Here is a 25,792-nt window from a genome sequence, read left to right as displayed (position 1 = left end):
AACTAGTAAGACGTAGATAAAAAGTAAATTTTTGCATGCTGCTGCTGCAGCATCACCTGGATTCTATAGGAGCTGAGCTCCATATAAACCCAAAGTGGAGGTTTCATGTTTGGACTCATATTGACGCGTGACGGCCTCATCCAAAAGGACATTCCTAGATGGTATTCATTGGGATATAATATGATCCTGTTGATAGGAATTATTTTGCACTATAACCAACACAAGTTTAAAAAGCATGAAATTAAATTAAGAAATTTAAAAAAACTCCCGCCAAACAACTTTAAAAAGTAATGAAATAATAATATTTTACTGACTTTAAGTTTAAATAATTCCTAAGTGTAAAGTTATATTTTAGTCCATAATTGTTGTCAAGGTGTGTCGGGGGACCGCTAATGTAGATGTTTGATTTCACAAAACATTATAGTATCGAGACAATCAGTGACATGGCGATACAAAATGCAAAATACACTGTTGGCGGTCCCCCGACACACTGTGACAACAATTATTGACTAAAATATCACTTTACACTTAGGAATTATTTAAACTTAAAGTCAGTAAAATATTATTATTTCATTACTTTTTAAAGTTGTTTGGCGGGGTTTTTTTTAAATTTCTTAATTTAATTTTCTTCATAAATTGTTATACGGCGCCAATATATTAACATAAATTATGAGCGAGTGTGCTTTACCAAGATGAAGTTCCTTCAATAGTCATCAAGTAACATTATTAGCTGCATATGGGTGGTGTGCGCGACCCACTATCGCTAAATGCAGCCCATGCATAATGCAGGCATCATCTGTACAATGCTTCGGGCGATAGGTGGTGCCGCGCTAGTGACAGCGAGTAGCGGAGCGGAGGCACAAGCGGAAGCGTATATGCATACGGGTGAGACAAATATCACTACCAGCTGTAATTACAACATGCAACTACATTTGCTTGATAAAGAAATTTTGTGGATTCTCTCAGAATAAATGCATCAGTATCTTTTTTTTGTTCCATTTCCACAACTACATTTAACTAATACAATAATTTTGCTATTTGCCTTTAGTCTCTTAAACCATAAATTATTTGAAACTAATGTTCGGATTATTGTCTAATCTAATTAATCTTATCACATAAAACGAGAACTCTACATAAAATTGTTCTTCTTCTATTATATTATCTTTCTATTTAGGAGAAAGGCCCCTGTCGATGGAGCTGTGACCACTTTTCCCTGTCCTCTCCCAACAATTACATTTCTCTATATTGAAATGACATAAACATTCTCTCATAATATATAGTTACATGACATATCTGAAACGAAAATATGAAACGCTATAAAAGGGCCCGAACCTTAACTGCTGAACACCTTGCACCACACGTCTTACAGTACGATCCAGTTTATGCTCCATCTTACAAATATTTAGGTGGCACTAAAAATATGAAATTCTCGCTGCTGTCTTCTGGAGGTATCTTATTAATAAATAAGCGTAAAATTTCGAAATTGAACACTAAAACTTAAAATAGGTTTCCATAACCAGTGGATGAGGTGTCACCTAAATTATGATTAGTCAATTTTTATCGTTATATTCAGCGGGGCTAAAATGGTCGCTCATAATATGATTCATTTTTTTAAAATCGCAAACCGTCACTTTGCTTGCAATTCATGTTATTCGTACTAAAGTCAGTTTGACAGTTTTGACAATTCATTTGCTGAATTGATTGAAAGGAATTGCTAAATCAAAAATTTAAGACATTTGCCTGGATAAAAGCGAAAAAATGTATTCATAGGCACCGAAACTATTTGATTGAATTTAACCGGCACATAGAGTATGCCAAGAAAATATCCATACTAATTGCAAAAGTGTGTTATGTCTGTTACCTCTTCACGCCCAAACCACTACCACTACCAGAGAAAGGACATAGGATATATTTAAGCAATAATATTTTATTTGGGAAAAATGTAAGGCTCCTACAACATTTTGCGCACAATAAGTGCACACTCTTGTCATTTATATTGTTCGACTCAATCCCAACATTTGCGACAGAAATACATTATTTGTATGAATATTCCATTTTTTCTCTTTAATTGAATACCTCAAACATACAAACCTCAACGTGTACCACAAAACGTATGAAACCTTTCTGAGGACGTGTGCAAAGTGTCTAACTCTAAAACCGACCTTATGGCACTCGAAACACGCTCCAGAGTCCCGTGCACGGTGCTAATTAACAGTATTTTTAAGTACAGAATTGTTTATTAATTACTGCAAACCCTAAAATGTGGCGTGAAACGAATTTTTTTATTTTAGATTGTTGCGTGTTTAAAAAGAGAGGGCACTTTCACATTATTATCTTTAAAAATACTTTATTATAGTATCTCACAGTTTTTAAATGAATGGAATTACCGTGTAAGAAGTGTTTGTTTATCCTGAGTTAAAATAATATTAAATTGAATTCAAAATATGAAAAATATATTGTGTAACTTAAATTCTAATATTATCCTATGATAGCATCTAGACTAGAGAACTAGTCAAGCTCCAGCAATTAGTCCTCACAGAAAACACGAGCAACTGAATTTCGTACTTAATTAACATCGAATAATGCTCACGTAACGCACGTCAAGACCGCCAGCGTACCGTGACCCCTCAAGATGTAGAACGTAGTTTCGTTAGTGGGAAATTTCAGATCGTATAATGGAGGAGAGGGATCAAGCTCTCTGGTTATAATTTCTAAACTTACAATCATGGCTTGGGTACGAAATTAATGATACAGTGCTCGGTGTAGAGGAAATTATTACTTGTCAATACATTACATACTCCATTTACTCAATTAATTTACTGATTGACACAAAGACAATGTTCTTGTTATTCGATCAAAGATATCCTTTGATTTGGTCGATCCATCTAAGTTTATTGGGGAAGATTTTTCTGTGAGTAAATGGTATAAGGATTCTTTTAAACTATCGACAATATTTTACGAATAAAATGTTTCGTCTTATTCTTTGTTATCAAATTTCTATAAAATATCTTTAAAAATAATAAAATGGAAATGAATTAGTAGTTATCATGTTCTTTACAGTGGTAGATACCTCAGGTTAGAAGTGTATTGTGTAACATGGGCTACTTTTCATCATCATTAGGGAGATCGCAGCCGGGAGGGCGCCGCAGACTCGATCGCACAAAAAGTCTGTCGTCTGCGATCTCCCATATTATGTTTGATATTCCAGTTCATAGTTAAGTCAGATTCTTAGAGTATCATGAAATATCATGTCAGATATTATATGCACAGTACCAGAGACAGCAATATTATGCAATATGAGTAACTTTTTCAAAAAGTATAAGAAGTGCGCAATCATGAACAAAATGGGCATAAGATCTCAATTTAATTGCATCGTAACAAAGTCCCCATTACCTAATATCGCGGAGTACTTAATCCTTAGTACAGCCGGCTTGTACCGGCTTTGAGAGTAAAAAAAATGCTCGGATTTGACGCTGAAATTGAGGTTTGTAATTTAGGTGCTGGTTTGGGAATCAAAGGTTAAAAACTGGTTTATTCATATTGTAACGAGGGTAATTGATGTTGATTGGACCTGTTAGTAAAATGTATATGGTTGTACCTTTACAGTTTACGCTGACCCATCATGGACAAATAAAAGCTATTACGAACGAGTAGAGATGAAGAGAAGCTATCACTGGCTAAGATGGCCAATGATTGACGTGGCTTTTACGTTATTAATTTCGCAATAATGGTTATCCAACATGTCCCAAAATGAAGAGGGGCCTTTACGAGTATATTGACTTCTATTTAGATTAATTTTTCCTTAGTAGTATATAATTATTAAAAAATTTCTGAATCCTCCATCCCTTTCTAGTAATTTAATTCGAACTTAAATATCATAAAATGCAGATACTACACCATAATAATTGTAATAAACAATAATACTACAGCAATACGTAGAATGTAGAATCACATTTGTGTAAACACTCGCAATGCAATATCAGCTGGGTACAATTTCGTATATATTCAAGTGCGACATTTCTCCGGGAATCGAAATATGGTTTTCCTAAATGCATTTCATACCAAGATGGCGGCTCTAACGCGGGATCCGTTTAGCACGTACGACGCAGACCCGACGGCGCGCGGCGCGGCGGTGTAACTTTCCCTTGACTAATTCTCAACTGCAATTACATTCTGATTGGTTCTTGCTTTTGCACGTTGAATGTAATTAGAGATCATCTAAAGTACTATCAGAGAAAATTCACAGGCAGTTTTTTTTTTTTAAATGAAAGAAGGGGGCAAACGAGCAAACGGGTCACCTGATGGAATGCAACTTCCGTCGCCCATGGACACTCGCAGCATCAGAAGAGCTGCAGGTGCGTTGCTGGCCGTTTAAGAGGTAATAGGGGAGGGCAGGGATGGGAAGGGGAGGGAATAGGGGAGAGAAGGGAATAGGGTAGGGGATTGGGCCTCCGGTAAACTCACTCACTCGGCGAAACACAGCGCAGGCGCTGTTTCACGCCGGTTTTCTGTGAGAAAAAAAAAATGTGCCGAAGCATGGCTCTCCCACGTCTAAATGACAGATGGCAGACCTATGTAATTTGGTCGCGTCACGTCAAACTCAGGCGACATATCGTCACAAACATCGAATTGACATGACTCGACCAAATGAGGTAGGTCCGCTATATGCCTATATTCATAGGCCATTCCATTATAGTTATATAGGCCATTATAGTTCCATTCGGAACATAACATGCTTTCAGCTTTATTTTAGGACCAGTTTTTGTATGGATTCGATTCGACGATTAAACTAAATAATTATCCTTCATAATCGCATTTACCCCAAATTAAAACTAATGCAGATAGCCTACTTATGAAAAGATACTGCTGTCCAAACCCAAGCAAGCAAGGCAAGCATACGTCATCCATGAATTGAAATGCTCCCATGACAATATCGTTCAGAAGTAGTAGAGTTCGTTAGGTTTGTTCAGATATAGAGTTATAAGGATAGCCCACACTTTTCATCGTTTCGTTCATTTGAGATAAAAAAATATTAGCATAATTATTTAAAATCTGAAATTGTTTCAAAATGAATTACTCTACTTTAACTCAGACCTTGTAGATAGATACTCTATCAAATTAATGCTATCTCATGCAAATCTTATTATTCTAAAACTTCGTTATACTGTTTGCTCTCGATCCTAAATCAATAGAGATCATAGGTACCTGATCCAAAACTTTAACTAAAACCGCAGGCTCGTAGGCGAATAAATATTTAATCGTGGGTCTCCGGTCGTTTAAGGTCAGGCTACAACACTGCGTTGCGGCGTCGCATCGTAAAATCTACGAGGCTGCAGAACGCATCGTGGAAATTTCCGATGCGACAGCGCGTCATAAGGGCTCGACACAAAACTGCCATGCGACGTCGCAACGCAAATATCGGCGGCAAAAACATTCCATTCTCATAATAACTTTAAAAATTCGCAAATATTTAAGTAAGTTTTGTGTACGAGCCCTAAAGTATGTTATGTTGTATCGTATGAAATTTTTGCGTTGCGACTTGCATCGTATATTTCTGTGCCATGTTGTATTTGCGATCGACGCCACAACGCAGTGTCGTGCGGTGTGCCCCTAGCTGGCCCTGAGAATACAGCCAGAAATATGCTAACCCCCGCCGAACAAGTAATAAAACCGCCCTCAAAATCGCTTCAAACTAATAAATAACTCGCTTAAGCCGAAACTTCTGAATATCATCCAGCGTTTGTGCGGATCGGAAACGAAATACAACGTTCGAAACTTTTAAGACGCATAGTTTGTACTTAGTTGAAAATATTGCGGGTTGCTGCAGCGTGATACGGTTAAAGGGATTTAGCTTTATAATCCGAGAGGAGCGCGATTTATTTTATGTTTCGCTGAAAGGACTCCTAATACAACGTTAATAGTGATCAAAATCGATTGAACGGTAATTTCACAAGTAAATATAAAATATTAATGAAATACAAACACTACTAGTACTGAAATCAAAATAAATTTGATGCATCTGCAATTTAAATCAAAACCGATTGTAATGTCTTAATGACCAGCGCCCGCCATTAATTGTCGTCCCGTTCGAAATCTGTTAAAAAGTAACACATTTTTGGAGCCAACTCCTGGCCATGGTGAGTGGAACTAAATTGCTTTTCCTTGCCAAGTTCATTAGCCATTGGCCGTGCGCTTTTCCAAATTATTTTCTACAACCATGGGGGTTTAATTGTACCCGTAGCTGCTGGTTACTGGAAAATATTTTGTAAAATACGTGCAATATTCTGACTGTTTCTTTTGTTGTTATTTGTTTGTTTGTTGAACAAATAGTATACGTCATGTATATACTATTTTTCTCATCGACGGAGGCGGAAAACGGCAGCATCGGTAAGCGCAGCGGGAAGAAAGTTGACGTTTTCCGCCCGGAGGTGAGAAAAGCATATTCTATCACCAAAGTTCAGCAAAATCGGTGCAGTGGTTAGGGCGTGAAAAGGTAACAGACATACACACTTTTGCCTTTATATTATATAGTATTAATAATGGATGGAAATGAAAAGTGAAACGCATTATCTAACAATTCAGCCTTGAATTAGAAATACGACCTGATGCAGTGCTCTGTCGAGAACTAAATATTCTCTCTGTACCACCGCGAAACGCTCGGAACACGGCAGCCATTAAATTTTAAATCGCTACAGCCCGTGACACCTTATAAGGCTTATTAAGGAGGCGACTAACCCTAAATTATCGATTTTATAATTCATTTTTATACTTGAAAATAAGCCCCGAATTGTTTCATTTTCTAAATATAGATACTAATTCTACATTATATTTCCGATGATCCGACCTAGCGAAAACACGATATCTTAAAATTTTCTCGATAGAAAAAAATCACAAAGGTGCATCAAATTTTCACGAATTTTTCATAACATATTGCCATAACCGTGCATTAAACTAATTGAATATTTTAACACATTGTATAAAATTCTATCATTGAGAATCAGACCAAGCTAATTTTTAAAATGTTGTATATTTATCGAGTTATAGAATCCGCGTCGTCCTTTTTCACCTGGCATATTATGAAAGACGTGTGCACACACACACACACACACACACACGTGCGTGAGTGTGAAGAGAGAAGGACGATGTTTGAACTTTGATTTTTTGCGTTAGTCGCCCTCTTAAAATTTCAAATTGACACCTTTCATAGTAAAAGGAGGGGAAGTAAGTTATCTTCATACAAAGGCACCGCGCGCGGCTTGTATGTGTGCGTCATAGTATCAATGCGTCGCCACGTACGGCACACAACAAAATCTCGGACAATATTTCGGCATAACCAGTCGGGGCTAACACTTTACGCTGCACGCTCGCGCCGCGCTGCGCCACGGCTAAACGAATCGAAAATGTCCGATCATATTATAATCGCAGGAGTAATAGATATTGCTGTGTGCTTGGGTGTTTTAATAGTAATGCAACAATTCCAGAATTGTCTTTGTTTAAATTACCTGTTGAACAGGAAAGGTCAGTACTACGCACTTATTCTAGCATAATATAATAATTTTTACATGATGATCAGATACCTACTTACTTCTTTTTTGTTGTATTAGTTTTCTATCACACAAAGGAAGTAGGTAGGTAGGTAGATCTTCTTTCCCACTAGAACATAATATAAATAAGATAATGTTTTATGTACTTTTAATCCGTCAACTAATGGGTCCTTCCCGTTTCATACCACAAATTTTTCATACCGCGGTATGAAACAGCGAAGTATTGTTTTTGAATTGCCTGTTTCATACCGGCGTTCGAAACAGCGAAGACCTTTTTTGAATTAGTCGATTCGTACCGCAGTGCAGATTTTAGTACAGTCAAGCTCAAAATATCTATACATATTATATAAATTATAAAATAATAAATTATTTAATTTAATTTTATTATTATTATTTTTTTAAGAAATAAGGGGGCAAACGAGTAAACGGGTCACCAGATGGAAAGCAACTTCCGTCGCCCACGGAAACTCGCAACATCAGAAGAGCTGCAGTTGCGTTGCCGTCCTTTCAAGAGGGAATAGGGTAATAGGGCAGGGGAGAGTAGGGAAGAGAGTAGGGTAGGGGATTGGACGGTGGGCCTCCGGTAAACTCACTCACTCGGCGAAACGCAGCGCAAGCGCTGTTTCACGCCGGTTTTCTGTGAGCCCGTGGTATTTCTCCGATCGAGCCCGCCCATTCGTGCCGAAGCATGGCTCTCCCACATCACAACCATACAAAATTTTTAAAAAACTAGCTACGCTAGCTAACTAGTACTACGGAATCCTACCTATATTGCGCATGGCCCGACACGCACTTGACCGGTTTTTTTATTTGTATTTTCTAAACTATCTATTTTCATCAAAAAAATCAATGCACACTACGAGGGCACTTTTGAGATTGACAGCTCCCGGACCATAAGTACATTTATATTCTTTTTGATAATTTAAAATTAATGATATAGTGTTAGATTAATTTTAAAGTTCTATTACGCATAGATCAAGCTGTGATTCTATTGTTAGAAGTCTGATAGTATATAATATATTTTTTGATTTTGAAAGAAATGACATTTCTTTATACAAAATATTTTTTTATTTCTTCTTGTTACCACTTTTCTATACGCTAGTATAAATAAGTGGTTTGACTAAAAATATTTAATAAAATTCATGGTACGAATCCAAATCCAAAAAAGAATTCGTCGTTTCATACCACTCCAAGCACCGCGGTACGAAACATTCAATTCAAAAACAGTACTTCGTGGTTTCATACCGCGGTATGAAAAATAAGTGGTATGAAACGGGAAGGACCCCAACTAATTTGCCGCTATTGCTTTGTTTACGTAATAGTAATTTGCCGATTTCTCTGTGTTGTAGACCGTATATTAACTAACTACTTACAGTCAATTACTTATTTTAAATCGTAATTAAAAATAAGTAATTGACTAATTATTGTAAATCACAATACACATAAAGCAAAGTTCGAATCATAACAACAGATTTGTTTATAGTAAGTATAAGAGACAGGCGTTAGTTTTTAATGTTGTTTTACAGGGTATTTTTATAATTTTCTTTAGACATCGGATTATATGCACGATCAAAGTGCCGAAATATGCATGCAAATATGCACGAAAAATGGCCGAAATATGCACAATAAAGATTTACTTTTTATTAAAAGTCGGGAGACCACGACGTTGCCGCTGTTCATGCGGTTGCGCGAACGAAGCGCGGACGACCGCTTCCACACCAACCCGCCGCGCCTCCGCGCCGCCTAAAATTGACAACCCTAAGACAGTAGGTAATTATATCGCGGATTGGGCCGGAGTTATCCTACTTCCCCTCCTTTTACTAAGTATGCACCTTTGAGGGTGGCGCGCTCAATACATAATATAAATAATGTACAGTAGACCAACATAGGAGATGGCCAAAATCGGACGCATGCAATTTAATGTGTAATAATGTTTCATAAAACTTGTATCTGTGTGAGCGAGTTTGAATTTACGAATACGGCAAAGTTGCTATACTGTGTGAATTGTGATAGTAGGGTGTTAAAATGTGTACAAGCACATTTGTATCAGTGAAAAGAACGCTCGTGAATTATAGCACTTGATACATTTGCATGTACACTCGATAAATTATATTTAACATTTTATGAAGTATCTCCTCCATTATTTATTTATTTATTTATTTTATTTATTTATTCTTCATGCACAAGGTTACAAAGACACATTTAAACGTTTGTAATAATGCATCGGCGTACTTATCTCTTAAAAGAGATCTCTTCCAGCAAACCTTATAATTTTGTGGATGTATTGTAATAGAGGGGGCATGTACACATAGAGACAAAAAAAAGAAATCAAACAATCATAAACCTATACTAACTAATACTAACTTAATCTAAATTAAAATATAAATTATACTAATAAAAATATTTACTTAGTACTTACATAAATACGCAAAATACATAATATTATACTAATACTATACACATATAACTACTATAAATAATATAATAAGATAATACATAATAATATATAAATACTTAAATATAACAAAAACGGCAGATAGTGTGAAGACAAATGCACATTGGTTAAATACATAATGAAATTTAGTAAAAGAGAGAAAATAATAATAAAATAATAATAATAAGAAAGGATTCATTTAAATTCATTCAGGACATTCATTTAAAGTAGCCAATCAAGGTAATGCCAAAAAGTAACGCTTTAATCTAGACTTGAAAGTGTTGACAGTTGGGGCTTCACGAACGTGGTCCGGCAGACCATTCCAGAGACGTGCTGCGACTGCCGAAAATGAGCTCTCATAGAATATAGTGTTGCAGTGTGGTATTTCTAGAGGCTTCTTCACTGTGCACGATCGAATAGGCCTCTCACTTGGTGGAGTAAAGCTAAACCTTTCATAAAGGTATGGGGGAGAACGAAAGCGAAGAATCTTGAAGAGGAGCGTGAGAATATGCGAATTTCGACGCAATCGTATCGGGAGCCAGTTTAAGCGCTTGCGAAAATCCGAAATATGGTCGTATTTACGCAAACCAAAAACGTACCGAATGCACATGTTCTGTAGTCGTTCCAGTTTGTTAAGCAACGCTTCAGACAGATCCAAATAAACGACATCAGCGTAGTCAATAAGAGGGAGAATGAGAGATTGCACCAGTAACAGCTTAGTTGGGATAGGGAGGAAATTCTGTAAGCGTTTAAGCGCATGCATAGCTCCATTTACACGCCTACTGACATTGTTAACATGAACTGTCCATGTTAGGTTTGAGTCAAAATAAACTCCCAAATTTTTAACCTCATTCGTAAAATGAATGATATTACCATTATACGTAATGTTATCTAAGTTTGCAAAGTCTATTCTACCGCACAACTGTCTATTACCTATAATGATCGCCTGAGATTTTTTGGGATTTACAAGTAAGCCGAATGTTTCAGCGAACTCCTGAATTCTCTCTAGGTCTTCATTGAGCTGGAGTACTGCATTGTTTATGTCATTTAACGCAGCGTGCTTGTAAATTTGTAAATCATCGGCATAAAGATGAAAAAAAGAACTTATAACGCGTGAGATTTCATTAATAAACAATGAAAAAAGTGTTGGAGATAAGACTCCACCCTGAGGAACGCCAGCATCCAGGTTCATCCAGTCAGATATGGAGTCGGGTATAAAAATGCGCTGTTGCCGACCTCTTAGATAAGAGTTAAGCCACGCTAGAGCCGAAGCCGATACACCTAACGAGCGGAGAATACCAAGTAATACGTCATAATCTACTGAGTTAAATGCACAGCTAAAATCGAGGAGAACAATGATTGTCAGTAGTTTATTATCCATGGCCTGGCGAATGTCTTCAGTCACCTTCAGTAGTGCAGTAGAGGTGCTATGATCCGTGCGAAAACCAGACTGGAAGTGATTCAGCAACTGATTCTCATTCAAATATTCTGTCAGTTGCTTATTAACCGCTTGCTCTAGGATCTTGGACAGGATGGGTAAAATCGAAATAGGACGGTAGTGTGAGGGAGAATTAGGAATGGGGACCTTAGGTAAAGGAATGATATGGGCTTTTTTCCAGGATAACGGAAAAGTGTTAGTAGAGAGAGAGAAATTAAGTATATGTGTAATGATAGGAGTAACTAAGTCTGCTACTGGTACAAGCATATCTCTGCTGAGCTCGTCGCTTCCAAACGCCTTTGTGGAAATGTTTAGTAGATTATTGAAAACTTCGTCTTCAGTTATATTCACAAAAGAGAAAGGTACGTGATCTCTGATGTTGCGCTCAGATAATAGCTGAAGGCATTTAGATTTGCTTTGAGGACTCAACAGCAAAGGGGGATCAGCAAAATATTTATTTAATGCATTGACATCTTTAAAGTTTAAGGTGGAATCTTTAGAGCTAGATGATTTTCCAAACCCAAGAGAACCAAGGAATTTCCAAGTAAGGGGTGGAGGTAGGTGTTCTATTGAAGAGTGAATATGACGACGTTTGGCATCGCGACATTTCCTGTTACATAAATTGCGCAGTTTTTTATAACTATCAATGTTGGAGGCAGAAGGAAATCGCTTACATTTCGATTTGGCCTTGTCTCTTTTCGTCATTAAACTCTTAATTTCTGAATTGAGCCAGGGGGCCGGCAAATGCTTAGTTCGAATAGCTTTGACGGGCGCATGTTTATCATAAATTTTAGTCATGACAGAGGTAAAGATGTCAACCTTAGCATCGATTGTGCTCGCTTCACGTAGAAGAGACCAATCAATATTAGTAACGTCATCACGAAGTGCTTCCACGTTCAAGCGAACAAAACTACGCTGCATCCTCACTTTACTTATCCGCCTCAGTTTACGTAAGTTGTATGATAAGTAAATAAGATCATGATAAGAAAAGGGGGAGGTCAGTTGCCCATGTTTAATTACCTTAGATGGCTGAGAGACAAACATCAAGTCAAGGAGTGATGGATCATGGTTAGGAGAGAAATGTGTGGCAGAAAGGGGTAAAATTTGACAATTAAAAGATGATATAAGAGACTGTAATTTATGAGATCTTAAGTTTTGTTTAATCAAGCAGGTGTTCAGGTCACCCATTAAAATTATGTGATCGTAACAAGGATAGTATTCATATAGTAATGACTCTAAATCAGCGAAATAGTCGACAGAGGCGGAAGGACTGTACAAAACCCCAAGAAGTACTTTGTTATGAGACACGCATATCTCCAGTAATAAGTATTCCAGGCAGTCACGGCAAGTGTTTGGAGATTGAGATATAATGTTATATGAAAAGTCCCTTTTTTAAGTCATTATTTAAATGCCATATTTTATATTAATTTTTATTTGCATTGAAAGTACGTCCATTGAACTAAAATGCGGTCGTTAACACTTCAAAGATGTATGTACTATCAGTATCAGTAGCAATGTAAGTACTATCAGGGAAATTTATTTATAATTATTATGCAGATGGGTCATGGGGTACCTTATTAATTCGGTCGCATTATGTCAAACTAAAGCCGACAGATCATGACCTACTTATATTATACTGAATTGACATAATCCGACCAAATGACGTAGGTATATAATAATACGTCCGTTTAAATGGAAGCCGGCTCTATTACATTTCGTTGGAATCTTCTCAACGGCTGTTCCATCAATGCACACCATTAAACTTGTATCTGACAACTTAATCTTTCCTACATACCTCAGTGTCAACTGATCAATCTTCATATTTGAAAGTAATCAGCCTATAAAGATTATCAAAATGACGAACGCGGCGTAATTACCTACTCATTGTTTGCACTTCCGGGGCCCCCTGCCCCCCGAGCCCACTCATAACTTAGCGATACGCCGGCTAATTACGCCCCTGATTGACAGATTCGGGGCGGGCCTTTCGTAGTTTATTAATACCCGATACGGATATGAGACGAGGATATTCCTATTGACAGCCCATAAAATTGGGTTTTTTTGCCGATCCTAATATCGAGGCGTGTTTTCAATATGTTTTGTGATGGCTGCGGGGCGGTGTTTTTTATGTTTGCGTATTTTAATTAAGGTATTGAAAGGTTGGAATAAAAATGTCGCCGTAATTAGGTTCGGCATTGTTGTCTCGGCTCGTAATATTACAAAATGACTAGCTAAAAACAAATTTCTGTCTTTTTAAGATCTAATTTAACTAGCACGGAGGATTTGTAAGGAATATTGCATTATTATTGGTAACATTCACTGCTCTTTTGTAAGAATCCTACCAGCCTAATTTTTCCTTAGGTCCCTCTCTTTATAAAAATAATTTCGTACAAACATTTCAATCCCCGTTTTACCCTCTTAGTAAGTAGAATTTCATAAAATTCGTTCTAATTGAAAATTAGAACGAATTTTATGAAATTCTATATAAGAAATCCACTCACCATATTTCAAGTTTGTGGTAGTTTCTGATATTTTGTAGGTTATAGGACGACCTCTGTCATGGCTTAGTGGAAAAGCACGTTGGTAGCTCAAGCCGGGGGTCGCGGCATCGAATCCCGCCGACGGAACAAAAAATTTTCAAAGTCCCTGGGTCATGGAATATTTGTATCATATTACATTATATTATTATTAACAGTGAGTGGTAGATTTCAGCTTTTTACTTCCATCTTCGTTGTATTACTTTTATCAATCTTATATCACCTCAAGCAAAATAAACAAGTTTTCTAAAGGGAAACATTGCTATTCTCGTTCAAGGAAATACAAACACCAGGTCTTTATCCAGCTTAAAACGCCGTAATGTCACAATAGACCGGATCGAAAGTTGTTTAGATCATAATACCAGCCGTAGTCTCGGATTAGCATTACAGTGCTTGAGATTGGCTTCAGGTGGCTTATCTTAATGTAAACCTGATCTTATTCCGGTGTATGTTATTAATGAAATGTTGCTTATGCCTTCAGTGTAAGGTATATTTTATGATGTATGTTTTTACTTTTTAGGTCTTTGACAGGAGTTCTCTATTGAATGAACACAGTTCGGTCGAATTATGTATCCTAAAAGGTTTATAAAAGATACCAACGACAATATAATGCATTTATTAGATGTCAGTTAGCTAGTTCAAAAATAGGGATTGTAATAGCAACATGTATAAGTCAATAAATATAGTTTTTAAAGCATTACAGCCTTTATGATTTTGAGACGACTTTGAGAAGGCTTAAAAGGATACACCAGGGGCTAGAGAAATGAAAAAAACTACGTGTAATATCTATAGCTGTCTCCCTTACCTCAAGCCTATAACGCCGCAGAACGCGATAGAGACAACTGCAGAAAATCAACAATTCGTTGTCCCCTGATTCCTTCACCAAAACTTAACCGATTTAAGTACTTTTTTCATTAAAGATTAAAGAAAGGCTTGAGATGTGTTCCTATGTTTTATTTTTTTTTGTATAATCTAGCCAAATCTGTTTTCTGGATGTCTGAACACAGCGGAAAATCTGGCAATTTTTTTGGGTTTTTGAACGTTCATATCTTATTTAATAATTAAATTATGAAAAAAAAGGGACATTATATTAGTGGCCGTAGATATTCGGGAAAAAAATTATAACTCTACTAGCATTATCCAGGGAGGAAACAGGGGACAACGTTTTTATGGAAAAAAGGGCTGTGTGGACTCCTCTTAACAAAAACTATTGCGTTGCAGCTGGTTGGCTAATTTTTGTCGATAGCCAATCAGAAAAGCTAGTGAATATTTAAAATTAGGTTGTCTAAACCTTAGTAGCCGGCGGGCAGAAGAGGTGAGAAGATAACACACAATATTATATCACAAAAACGCATCGATATCCGTTGTGTAGTTTTAAAACCCAAATATTTATATTTGGGTTTTAAAGATCTTTAGATCTAGACAAAGATCTTTAAAAACAGACGTGGGAGAGAGTGGGAGAGAAGACAGACGTGGGAGAGCCATGCTTCGGCACGAATGGGCCGGCTCGACCGGAGAAATACCACGTTCTCACAGAAAACCGGCGTGAAACAGCGCTTGCGCTGTGTTTCGCTGAGTGAATGAGTTTACTGGAGGCCCAATCCCCTACCCTATTCCTTTCCCTACCCTCCCCTATTCCCTTCCCTTCCTATCCCTACCCTCCCATATTACCCTATTCGCTCTTAGAAGGCCGGAAACGCACCTGCAGCTCTTCTGATGCTGCGAGTGTCCATAGGCGATGGAAGTTGCTTTCCATCAGGTGACCCGTTTGCTCGTTTGCCCCCTTATTTCATAAAAAAAAAAGCGTGAAGTAATTTGGCTATGCTATGTAAGGATGCTATGCCATATAGTCATTATTTGATGACCGAGACAGATATTTACTTATAATGGTATTAAAAAATATTTTTATAAACTCTCTGAAGGATTTCGTGTGTTGTTCACCACGCCAGTGGTACCGGTGGTAGGCATTGTAGTCCCGATGTTCATAAAGTGTATATTTTATAATTTAACGCCTCCGTGGTCCAGCGGTTCAGAGCTCGGCTCTTGACTCGGAGGTCGTGGGTTCGATTCCCGCGTTGGAAACATGTTATTTCCAAGTTTGGTTAGGATAATGCAGGCTGATCACCTGATTGTCTGACAAGTAAGATGATCCATGCGTCGGATGGGCATGTAAAAAAGTCGGTCCTGCGCCTGATCTCTCGCCAGTCGTGTCGGTCTGCCGTCCCACCGGGTTATGAGAGTAAAGGAATAGAGAGTGCTCTTGTGTACTGCGCACACACTTGGGCACTATAAAATTACTCCTGCGTAGCTGGCCTGGTTTCCATGAAACCGGCCACCGTCACCGAAACCGGTGTGGGAGCTATTATTTTATAATACCTATTTTAAGTAAAAATATATTTTATTTATTTATTAATGTATATCTAACAATGATGATAAAAATATTGGTGATGAAGATGATGTTATCAATGGTGATACTTATAATGACTTCTCTTGCAGGCGAGGTGGAGCGGCTCCTGCGCGAATACCGCCAAAACCAGGAGCTGGTGCGGAACATCGGCGCCCACTACTACCAGATCATCTACCCCGTGCAGCTGCGACACCACGAGAAGATGGGCATCTCCACCAGGGAGGTCAACACGCAGAAGGTGAGAGATAGAGGAGAGTGTGACTTTTATGTAGATGTATTATACGTGGGAGAGCCATGCTTCGGCACGAATGGGCCGGCTCGACCGGAGTAATACCACGTTCTCACAGAAAACCGGCGTGAAACAGCGCTTGCGCTGTGTTTCGCCGAGTGAGTGAGTTTACCGGAGGCCCAATTCCCTTCCCTATCCTCCCCTATTCCCTTCCCTTCCCATCCCTACCCTCCCCTATTACCCTATTCTCTCTTAAAAGGCCGGCAACGCACCTGCAGCTCTTCTGATGCTGCGAGTGTCCATGGGCGACGGAAGTTGCTTTCCATCAGGTGACCCGTTTGCTCGTTTGCCCCCTTCTTTCATAAAAAAAAAATGCATGTCGACGATGCATAGATCTGACGGACTACGCATCTGTTAGTAGCTTGATGCGCAATGTTGGGCAGTTGTTATTCGCTAAGTAATTAGGCGATGCGATATGCATGTTTTAATGAGCCATCCATCCAATTCTTTCACGGTTTCTTCTCGTCCGATTAGTTCTTACATACCCGTCCTGGGTGTAGGTCAGTCAAGATCATCAGCCAACGTTTAATTTCTTCAGTTCCAGTAAAACATTTTTTTACTCTTACTACTATTATCAAGATCATCAGCCAACGTTTAATTTCTTCAGTTCCAGTAAAACATTTTTTTACTCTTACTACTATTAATCTTGAACTGCTGCTTAAAGACTCGTGTTCCTCGCTGAGCATTTGTGTATTAAATCACTTTTTTTTTGGAGTTATGAATGCAGTCTTATTCTAAGCGATCTAAAGAACATACATTCATAACTCAACATGTAATTATTGTGGGATGATACACAATTAATGCTTAAATCGTCCATTATCAACAATACGCGCCTATCAACTAAAACTTGAAATCGGTCTAATCTTTCCGCGAATAGCAATTAGTTTTCACATGTCCCTACAGTGCAGGTTCCCGCAGAGCTCCGCAACCGGCAATCCGTTTCCAGGGTAATTTAGTGTTGGGTAACAATAAAATTACTCACTGCACCGAAACTTCGTTATTTGAATGCCTTTGTGCCTTTTGGGGATTTATAAAAGAAGTTTAATTCAAACTAGACTGTAATCTACGTATATTCAAATTGCATCGAAACAATTTCAGAGCTAATTTAAATAATTACAAAAGCACATAATATAATTCATGATCCGTCTAATGTGTTTTTTATTTGATATAATATATATATTGTATATAAATGAAAAATATTTTTTAATTTTGTTAGTCTCGCTAAAACCCGTTTGATCTTAATCTTGAAATATTCGTGGAACTTGGAAGTCCAGGGAATGTTAATATTATGGAAAGTGACACGAAGTTCATCTAGTTTTATATGTATAATAATAGGAATCACTTAAGTACCTCCATAATTTTGCAACATCAAAATTAAAAAAATAATAATAATAAGCATTTTTTTAATATTCTCTTGTTTTATTACCACTTTCATAGAACAAATCAAAGCACAAGATCAAAAGAGTTTATTTCTCATTTAATCGCATGCACCATGCTGTTCCCAAAGCATACTAACATATCATTTGTGTGTCAAAGAGAAGGGTTCATCACAAAGCCTCTGTTCTAATTAACAAGTATGAATTATTCCCAGCTCTTGGTGCGATTCATGTGGCCCAGAAAAAAGTTTCTATTACGCCTAACTCCTGAAGCACTTTTTGTTTACCAGACGGTTTATGGGATGTTTAAAATGCCTGTAAATACGAGTGTTATACCTGGAGTTTGAAACATACTAATATTATAGATATGCGAAATAAAATATATTATCATTTGCTTTTATTTCTTTTGAAAAATTCTTAGCTGTTTCATTTGAATATTACGTTTAAAATGTGGGTAGGTATTTTTATGTCTTTTTTAGCTTTGATTGATGTCTTAATAATTATTGAATTCAGCTACTATACCTAGCCAGCCACATTATGTTTCTTCATACTGACTGTCACAGCTGTCACCAAAATCTTCACAACATAAAATTTTATAATGATACTAGCTGTCCCGGCAAACGTTGTTTTGCCATATAATTTTTTATTTTTTTTGTATGAAAAATAGATGTTGGCCGATTCTCAGACCTACTCAACATGCTCACAAAATTTCATGAAAATCGGTCAAGCTGTTTCGGAGGAGTATGGCAACGAAAACTGTGACACGAGAATTTTATATATTAGATAGCAACCTAATATGCGTCACACAGGTCGCAGACTTCGCATTTCCCTCAACGATCTTATTTTCGAATTTAGATGTTCCCGCACGAAGATCGAACTTCGCAGTTTCTGATCGAAAAGAATTAATTACAAAGTTCTCGTGTGCAGAATATTTATTACCTGCAAAAGACGCGGCGAGTGATCGCCGGAGTTCCGCGCAAGTTTAATTGGCTCAGATATTGTGTTTGCTGAGCCGTTTACGTGCCGTTAAGGGGGCGACTAACCCTAAAGCTTAGGCCAAACCTACGCGACTAGGCGACTGCGAAGCGGAGCGTCAAGTTGTCAAATGTGTGTATTGTATACAAAAAACACATTTGACAACTTGACGCTCCGTCACTGACGCGTAGGTTTGTTCTAAGCTAAGTTTGGTACAACTACTCGTAATATATATTCTGTGGCTAAGTGTCGATTTTATAATTCATTTTTATACTTGAAAATAAGCCCCGAATCGTTTCATTTTCTAAAATTAGATACTACATTATAAATTTCCGAGAATTCGATCTGAGCAAAAACACGATATCTTAAAATTTTCTCGATAGAAAAAAATCACAAAGATGCATCTAATTTTCACAAATTTTTCATATATTGCCATAACCGTCCATTGAACTAAGTTAATATTTTAACACATTGTATAAAATTCTATCATTGAGAGATCGACCTAGCGGATTTTTAAAATGTTGTATATTTATCGAGTTATTGAGAAAAAACTAATTTGGCGAAGAATCCGCGTCGTTCTTTTTCACCTGGCATATGAAAGACGGGCGTGAGTGTGAAGAGAGAAGGACGATGTTTGATTTTTGGGGTTAGTCGCCCTCTTAAATCTCGGCTTACGCTGATATGGGACAGTAGCTTGCATTGGTTACTGACTTCAGAAGCTGTGATCCATTCTAATATTATAAATGCGAAAGTGTGTCAGTCTATCTGGCTGTCTCTATGTCTGTTGGCCTGTTACCTCTTGACGTCTAAACCGCTGAACTGATTTTGCTGAAATTTGGTATGCTGATACTTTGAGTCCAGAGAAAGGACGTAAAATACTTTCAATCTCAGAATTACGTACGGTTCCCGCGCGATAAAAGTATTTTGACGAAATGGAGTATCGGGCGTCATCTAGTCATAAATAATTTTCTTTTTACAAATCTCGTCTTGTATCTTAAACAGATTTATCCGTGCAGATGTCTACAGAATCGTATGCAGTAGTGCAGGAGCCGTAAAATTCGCGGCACTAAAAACTATCTACATCCTTGCTCGGGGCTCAAAGTAGCTCACATATAAATTGATTTAGCGGTTGTATCTAACACCTCTTTACGCTTAGTAAAGAGGTTTTTTGGTATTTATAATAGAAGAAGATGAAATAATTTTAAACTTAAACTGAAATAGTTTTATACGTGGGAGAGCCATGCTTAGGCACGAATGGGCCGGCCCGACCGGAGAAATACCACGTTCTCACAGAAAACCGGCGTGAAACAGCGCTTGCGCTGTGTTTCGCCGAGTGAGTGAGTTTACCGGAGGCCCAATCCCCTACCCTATTCCCTTCCCTACCCTCCCCTATTCCCTTCCCTTCCCTACCCTCCCCTATTCCCTTCCCTTCCCTACCCTCCCCTATTCCCTTCCCTTCCCTACCCTCCCCTATTCCCTTCCCTTCCCTACCCTCCCCTATTCCCTTCCCTTCCCTACCCTCCCCTATTACCCTATTCCCTCTTAAAAAGCCGGCAACGCACCTGCAGCTCTTCTGATGCTGCGAGTGTCCATGGGCGACGGAAGTTGCTTTCCATCAGGTGACCCGTTTGCTCGTTTGCCTCTTTATTTCATTTTAAAAAAAACTTTTAGTTGGCTTATGACTACATAACACCACACAATGCAATAATTGTTAGTAGATAATACTACGTGTTACTACTCAAACTCGGTTTTATTTGAGTACGCTATAACAAAACATAGTATTTATAGCGGCTTAAAGAGGCGTGGATCTTTTCATTATCGATCTGTTTATGTTTCTTTATTGTAAAAGCTATTGAGGTTTACACCACTCTCACCATCGCTGCCATGTACATACTTGTCACCAATTAGTATAGACAGTTCTAATTGTTATACTTTCATTGTATCCCCGCTGGGACCAGCTGCTGGCGTCCGACGCACTCCAACAATTACCTATTAGCTGAGCAAACATCTGCTGGACAGCGCTCAGCAAACAACAGGAGAGGTTTATACATATAAATTACTTGTATAGTGTATACAGTGTATACTCATGAGACATGCATCTAACGGCTTCACTAATGATTATTTAACTTTAATATTTCACAGAATATGTAAATGGAGTTTATGTGAAATCTTTATGAAAGTTAAATCATCAAGAAATCTCTCCAGGTAAATGGAAATTGAATTTACTAAATTCGATATTTAAAAGTAAGTGGAATTTAGTTTAAATATTTTTAGATCAAAAGACAGTAACGCGACATTATCTACGCATAAGCAGCAAAATTACTTACTAAGGGGCTGTTTCACCACTTCCTGATAAGTTCCGGATAGGCTATCCACAATTTTTCTGACAGATATAATATAATTATATTTTATTTGATATCATAGTAGGCTATATCTGTCAAATAAACTTATTTCCACAACTGGATAGCCTATCCGGCAATTATCAGGAAGTGGTGAAACAGCCCCTTAGTTTTATAAATATTTTGTAGTTTCTATACCTGGAGCATTTCCGTAGGTAACTTCTTCATAGATACATCAAGTATCTACTTGAAATATCCCGAGAGATGTCATCCGTCTTGGATTCCAACTTTATGTAACTGATGTCCAAATCCCAACTTACCTACGTATTAGCCATATAACTCTATTTTATTTCGTCTTCGATGAGAGTTTATTTGACTTGAAAGGCATCTTTTCCCTATTGAATAAGTGAAAAACTGTGCAGGTAAAATCGTCAAAATTTGGTTAGTGCTAAAACTTTGATCTGTCGTAAAATTTAAAAGCAAAAAAGTGACCGCGACAACTGTACATTTGTTTGAATTACCAATTAAGTGATTGGATGATTTAACAGAGCTAAGTGATTACATTTATTATTCCTTTTTTAATTGCGATGAACTACTAACAACAATTTTCCACCTCAAAATTAAACATTTTATACTAAAAATAGGTTCTGTATAAAATATAACACAAAAAGAGCCATCAATATCAATATAGAGCGATCACATCAATATACGATACTCAAATAGTAGGAAACAAGTGAGTGAGGATATTATATGAAAATCCTTGCGAGCGATGTCGAAAAAACCATGTCATCCGGGGATAAAGATAGTTTATAATACAGGATCGTGGTACACTGAGCGCGAGGCGACGAGCCAAGCAACTTTGCAACCTATGATTTTAATTTACAGTCAACATATTTACACTTCCAAGCATATTTTCTGAGAAAAAGTTGTGGTGACTAGTATAGTAACAGTAAGCCAGTGGTCAGGAAAAAAACTTTTTTTTTATTTACACTTACACTTACAGACTTTTTTATTTGCACCGAAATTTTCATTGTGATAATTATCATGATGATAATTGACAACAATACGTAAATGAAAGCATTAACAAATCTATGTTTTTGACTGTTACGAGTACGTAGCGTTCAGAAAGAGATAAACAATCAGTAATTACTGTATGTACTGATATAGTTTGATAAGTATTATGTATGGTAGTAATTATATTGAGCATTTGAAGATGGATGCACCGGTGTACGGACAAACCCATCAGGTTTTTGTGACACCGAGTTTTGTTCAATAGATAAATAAAACAGTTTCCTGGCTAAGAAAATAAATTGTTGAACACGAGTTTAGCGTGAATCGAGCCTTACGTTCAAATATTACAAGTGTCGCAGGAGGATTATTGTGCAAACATAAAACATTATAAGAACATAAAACATTACAAAAACATAAAACATTATAATAACATAAAACTCCCGCGGAGTAACTCATAACGGTAGAACAGCGTTACGTTAATGTAATACAAAAGTTACTTTTCCCCTTAATTTGCTCATGATGTGTCTTAAGTGTAACGTTTTTTTGTATATTTTGAATTCTTTATGACAGATCTATATTGTATATACAGATGATATTATGGCTATACATACAATATTCTTGTCTCTCAAGCTACTTTTCTAACATACTTTTTTTATTATTAATGTTAAGTATTTAAAAATATACACATTTCATTGACGTTTTAGTATATTCAAAAATTCGTGATTTTAACTGGGGCATTTCAATTTTGGCTGGAATACTAAATTTAAAAAAAAACGTATAAAAAGAAACGACAAAAACAAATTACAAGGCACAATTTTTCCATTACGTCCCAAAGCTCATTTCTTGGCTCTGGCCGGAGACTGACGATCCAATTTCAATATATTTTTCTTCAAAGTAAAGCATTAAGTTAGTATTCTCAGGTTTGCCTGCGACGCATTTTTCTGTTATTAAAATCTGAACAGAATCTTTAGCCGGAGCGAGCTCATGAAATAATTACCCGGAGAGAATATCATTTCCAATTCTTTTGAACTTTCCAAATGAAAGTGAATATTGTGGATTCAATGTGACTTTGTGAATAAAGTCGGATTGTTTTATGTTTAATGAATAAGTAACTGTTTAACGAATAACATTGTTATGTTAGAACACCGTATTGTGTATAAACTGTAAACGAGTTTTATGTATAAACCCCACCGTCACCTATCTGTCGATTTAATAAGTATCTTCATTCTTCTCGTTAATTAGTGAAGTTCAGTTTGAATGGCTCATTTAAAAATGCAACTTATCACATCGTTTTGCACTCACGTTGCACTGTAAACAGACTCTAAGCAGCCTTAATAGTGGTAACATAACGTCATAATATTATCTTACTCCGCACTCAGAGACGAATATTTATTACTTAACTGAATTTAATGAAGATTTTAACGTAAGTCCCAATATGTACCGGGTTTAATAATAGTTAAACATCAATTTAATAAAGAGTTTGACAGATAATATTATCTATCAAACTCTTGTCATTGAAGTTTAATAATCATTCAAAGTCACTTAGTGCGGCCGTCTTCACGTTATCAGACGTTATGTGCACCATTAAATATGCCATTTTAACTTAGAAGTGATATAGAACATTAGAATTGATTTCGAACGATCAAATGATCGTTCGAAATCAATTCTAATGTTCCATTTGTAAATACAAATGGAAACTACATCCCTTAAGAAAGCATTATCTAGCAATACGTCATACTTCAGTACGTACGTCGTTAATCATCCGCCAAGGCTGAATTGATAACTCAAATATTATTTGGTTTTTACAAGTTTTGGCGCCATTCCAAAGTCTTTGTTGTACAAAATAAACAAATAAATAGTCATACGATCACAAATGGACTATGTGAGAAGTTATCGGTCAGCCGGTTGGCGAAGCGTTCGTAAAAATATGATGGCTACGACAAACAAAATTATTCAATTCTTGCGTTTAGCTCTTATCGCATACTTATTGAATAGAGAAATTGTTACATTATTTCTATTCTATCTCATACCATAAAGTTGTCTTTTAAGTTTTAACACTTTATATTAACTAGCTATTTGACCGAGTTTTGCTCGGTATTCGATAAAACACGAATAAAATTACATTTTCTAAAAATGATTCCTAGTTAGAACGATTTATCGCCCCCGAAACCCCATACTAAATTTCATGAAAATCGTTGGAGCCGATTCCGAGATTCCAATTATATGTAATATACAAGAATTGCTCGTTTAAAGATATAAGATTAATAATATATCAATTTTGAAGAGAGTTGTCATAATATTATTATAAAGAGTTTGATTTCAATAATAAGAATTCCGGAAAACTCGTTTTGTTGCAAATTTAGTTTTCTTTAAAATAATTCTTAGTGACTTCTACCATTAAACAGGTAAAAAATGGCAAAAAATGATAATTGATCAAAAATTTAATGGTTTCACATGAATTTTACAATGTTCAGGTGGAAAAATTATAATTGTCATTACCACGTCCTCATTACATATTTGATGCAAGTGAAGACACCTTTTATTGTACGATTTCCATAGACTAAGTCCACAGAACAGTTTTAATAACTTGCAATATATTAATTATTTCTACGCCTACGAAAAGTGCAAAAAATCAATGTAGGTACATAAAAATAATATGTAAAAAGTTGAAATGTCAAAATAATAACAAAGGTCAATCAAAGAGCTAAGCTTGGTGTTATTTTTCTGAACCGTGCAATTTTACTTTTTAGTATTCCTAAGTGTTCCAAGCCGTACGTCGTACATGGCCGCACTATCGCGCCCGCAGCTGGCGACCGTGTCCCGGTGCTGGCGCGGCGGATTTCACTTCTTCCCCAAATGTATTTGCTAATTCTCCGCAAATACCGACGAAACGTGCTTATACATATAAGCATTCACATGAATGCGCTCCATAAAGGATACGGTGCCATATGCTGGTTCACCGCGTGCCAAACGTGTTTCTTCTTTTCTTTAAATAATCCTGCAGATAAAAAAGAGTAGTTGTAAAAAGTCAACGTCGATCTAAAAGGTTTAAAAGTATACGCCTTGAATATTCACACAGTTAAAGTTGCAAGAAACAACCGAAACTAAGCAGTATTTAAAGTGAAGCTTAAAACAATTCCAAGTTCTTTAAGGTTATGCCTAAATGAATTCCGAAATAATGACCGCGGCAGTCGGCGGAGTTGGGAAGTTTGCGCGGCGATTCTTACCGTGCTACTGAAGCCGGGGAGCTCGCATAAATTATCCAACACGGAATAGTTTACGGTTTATGTTTACAAACTTACTAACCGCTATTTTCTTTGTAAAAGTTTGCTCAGATTCAATTACTGATCCGCCGGAGCCGGTCCCGACGAAGTTTCACTTAACCGTGTTACGACAGGACGGTTGAATTTCTGGGTTTACGAGTTCGCCAAAGATTATTAGGGTG

The 25,792-nt window shown here is 36.9% G+C and overlaps 1 protein-coding gene across 8 annotated transcripts in view; it reads left to right on the top strand.

Annotated features, from left to right (window-relative positions):
- The window catches only part of LOC121731844 (disintegrin and metalloproteinase domain-containing protein 11), a 303,738-nt gene that overhangs the window by 138,518 nt on the left and 139,428 nt on the right, over positions 1–25,792 (top strand). For 7 of the 8 annotated variants that reach the window (XM_042121513.1, XM_042121512.1, XM_042121510.1 and 4 more), the window contains exon 1: positions 16,480–16,595. In XM_042121513.1, coding sequence (XP_041977447.1) covers positions 16,560–16,595 — 36 coding nt within the window. In that variant the 5' untranslated portion in view covers positions 16,480–16,559. Of the gene's footprint in view, positions 1–16,446; positions 16,596–25,792 lie in introns of those variants that run through there. The other variant, XM_042121518.1, reaches the window with a different exon arrangement.

Source organism: Aricia agestis, chromosome 11 (assembly GCF_905147365.1).
Source record: "Aricia agestis chromosome 11, ilAriAges1.1, whole genome shotgun sequence".
Lineage (NCBI taxonomy): Eukaryota > Metazoa > Arthropoda > Insecta > Lepidoptera > Lycaenidae > Aricia > Aricia agestis.
The sequence above is the reverse complement of the archived record's forward strand: the minus strand, read 5'-3'. Positions and strand labels throughout refer to the sequence as shown.